The sequence below is a fragment of the Cryptomeria japonica genome, chromosome 2, assembly GCF_030272615.1.
Source record: "Cryptomeria japonica chromosome 2, Sugi_1.0, whole genome shotgun sequence".
Lineage (NCBI taxonomy): Eukaryota > Viridiplantae > Streptophyta > Pinopsida > Cupressales > Cupressaceae > Cryptomeria > Cryptomeria japonica.
Genome location: NC_081406.1, coordinates 207,665,964 through 207,666,913, shown reverse-complemented (window position 1 = coordinate 207,666,913; position 950 = coordinate 207,665,964). Strand labels below are relative to the sequence as shown.

Sequence of the window (950 nt, the reverse complement as noted above, 5' to 3'; positions counted from 1 at the left end):
CTAGGCAACAATGTTTACATGAATTATCGAACCAAAAGTCAAACCCAAAGTAGAACCACTAGAATTAATCAATAATAAACGTTCTTCAACATGTATACTCAAAATACTCCTAATCATTGAAAACAAACCAAACTGGTTTTGAAAATGATTAACGAGACACTAGAACTAAAATTGGAGAACATCAAAAGTACAGAATCAAATTACAGCAAAGGATCTTCTATATAAGGGCATGGTTGTACTCCTCAGAAATCAAAGATTTCAGTATACTTCAACAGCGTAGTTCAGATATGTGCCCAAGATGGTTTCTAATAACAGATGAAATCAGTCCCTCTGTTTCCATATCCTTATCACAAATTCTCTTTACCAGTTCCTCAACGTTAAGAATTTTAGTAGAATTTCCACTCAAAAGACCGAGGATTTGTTCAAACAGTAAAGGCTTGCAAAGAATGAGAATTGGGCCACTGTGATTGAATCCAAACATCTCTTCTGCCTTGTCCAGCAATGGCCGAAACAATGAATGATTAAAGTAAATTGCAGGGACAATAAAACGCTGTCTTTCACACCCATATCCAGCATACACAGCGAGGTGACCTTCTGGTACATCTGGAGGAACATTATCTTTAGATTTACAAACTATGCTCATCAGTTTCTGCCATTGTCTTATAATGCCCACCATCTTAGCAACACTACTGAACTCAATAAACTCACACTAGATTTACAATTTTAGGGTTCAAATCAACAGCGATGTGAAGATAAAAGATAAATGCATGTTGTGGGTATTGATTTTACGTGCTTGACTGAAATTCTTCTCCACCCGTGAGTTCATTGCATCTATCCACTCACAATTATTTACGCAAGTAGGAGCATGTCCGATTCAGCTAAAAGCTAGTTGGGTAGTTGATGTGACTGTCGAGGAAGATCATGATTGGTGATGTGGTCACTTTTTAGCA

General features: G+C 37.1%; 1 protein-coding gene across 1 annotated transcript; it reads right to left on the bottom strand.

Annotated features, from left to right (window-relative positions):
* Positions 1 to 268: 268 nt before the first annotated feature.
* Positions 269 to 676, bottom strand: LOC131040336 (protein SMALL AUXIN UP-REGULATED RNA 12-like). Its single transcript, XM_057973236.1, has one exon. It carries the CDS (start codon positions 674 to 676, stop codon positions 269 to 271), a length of 408 nt encoding a protein of 135 aa, XP_057829219.1.
* Between the last annotated feature and the right edge of the window lie 274 nt (positions 677 to 950).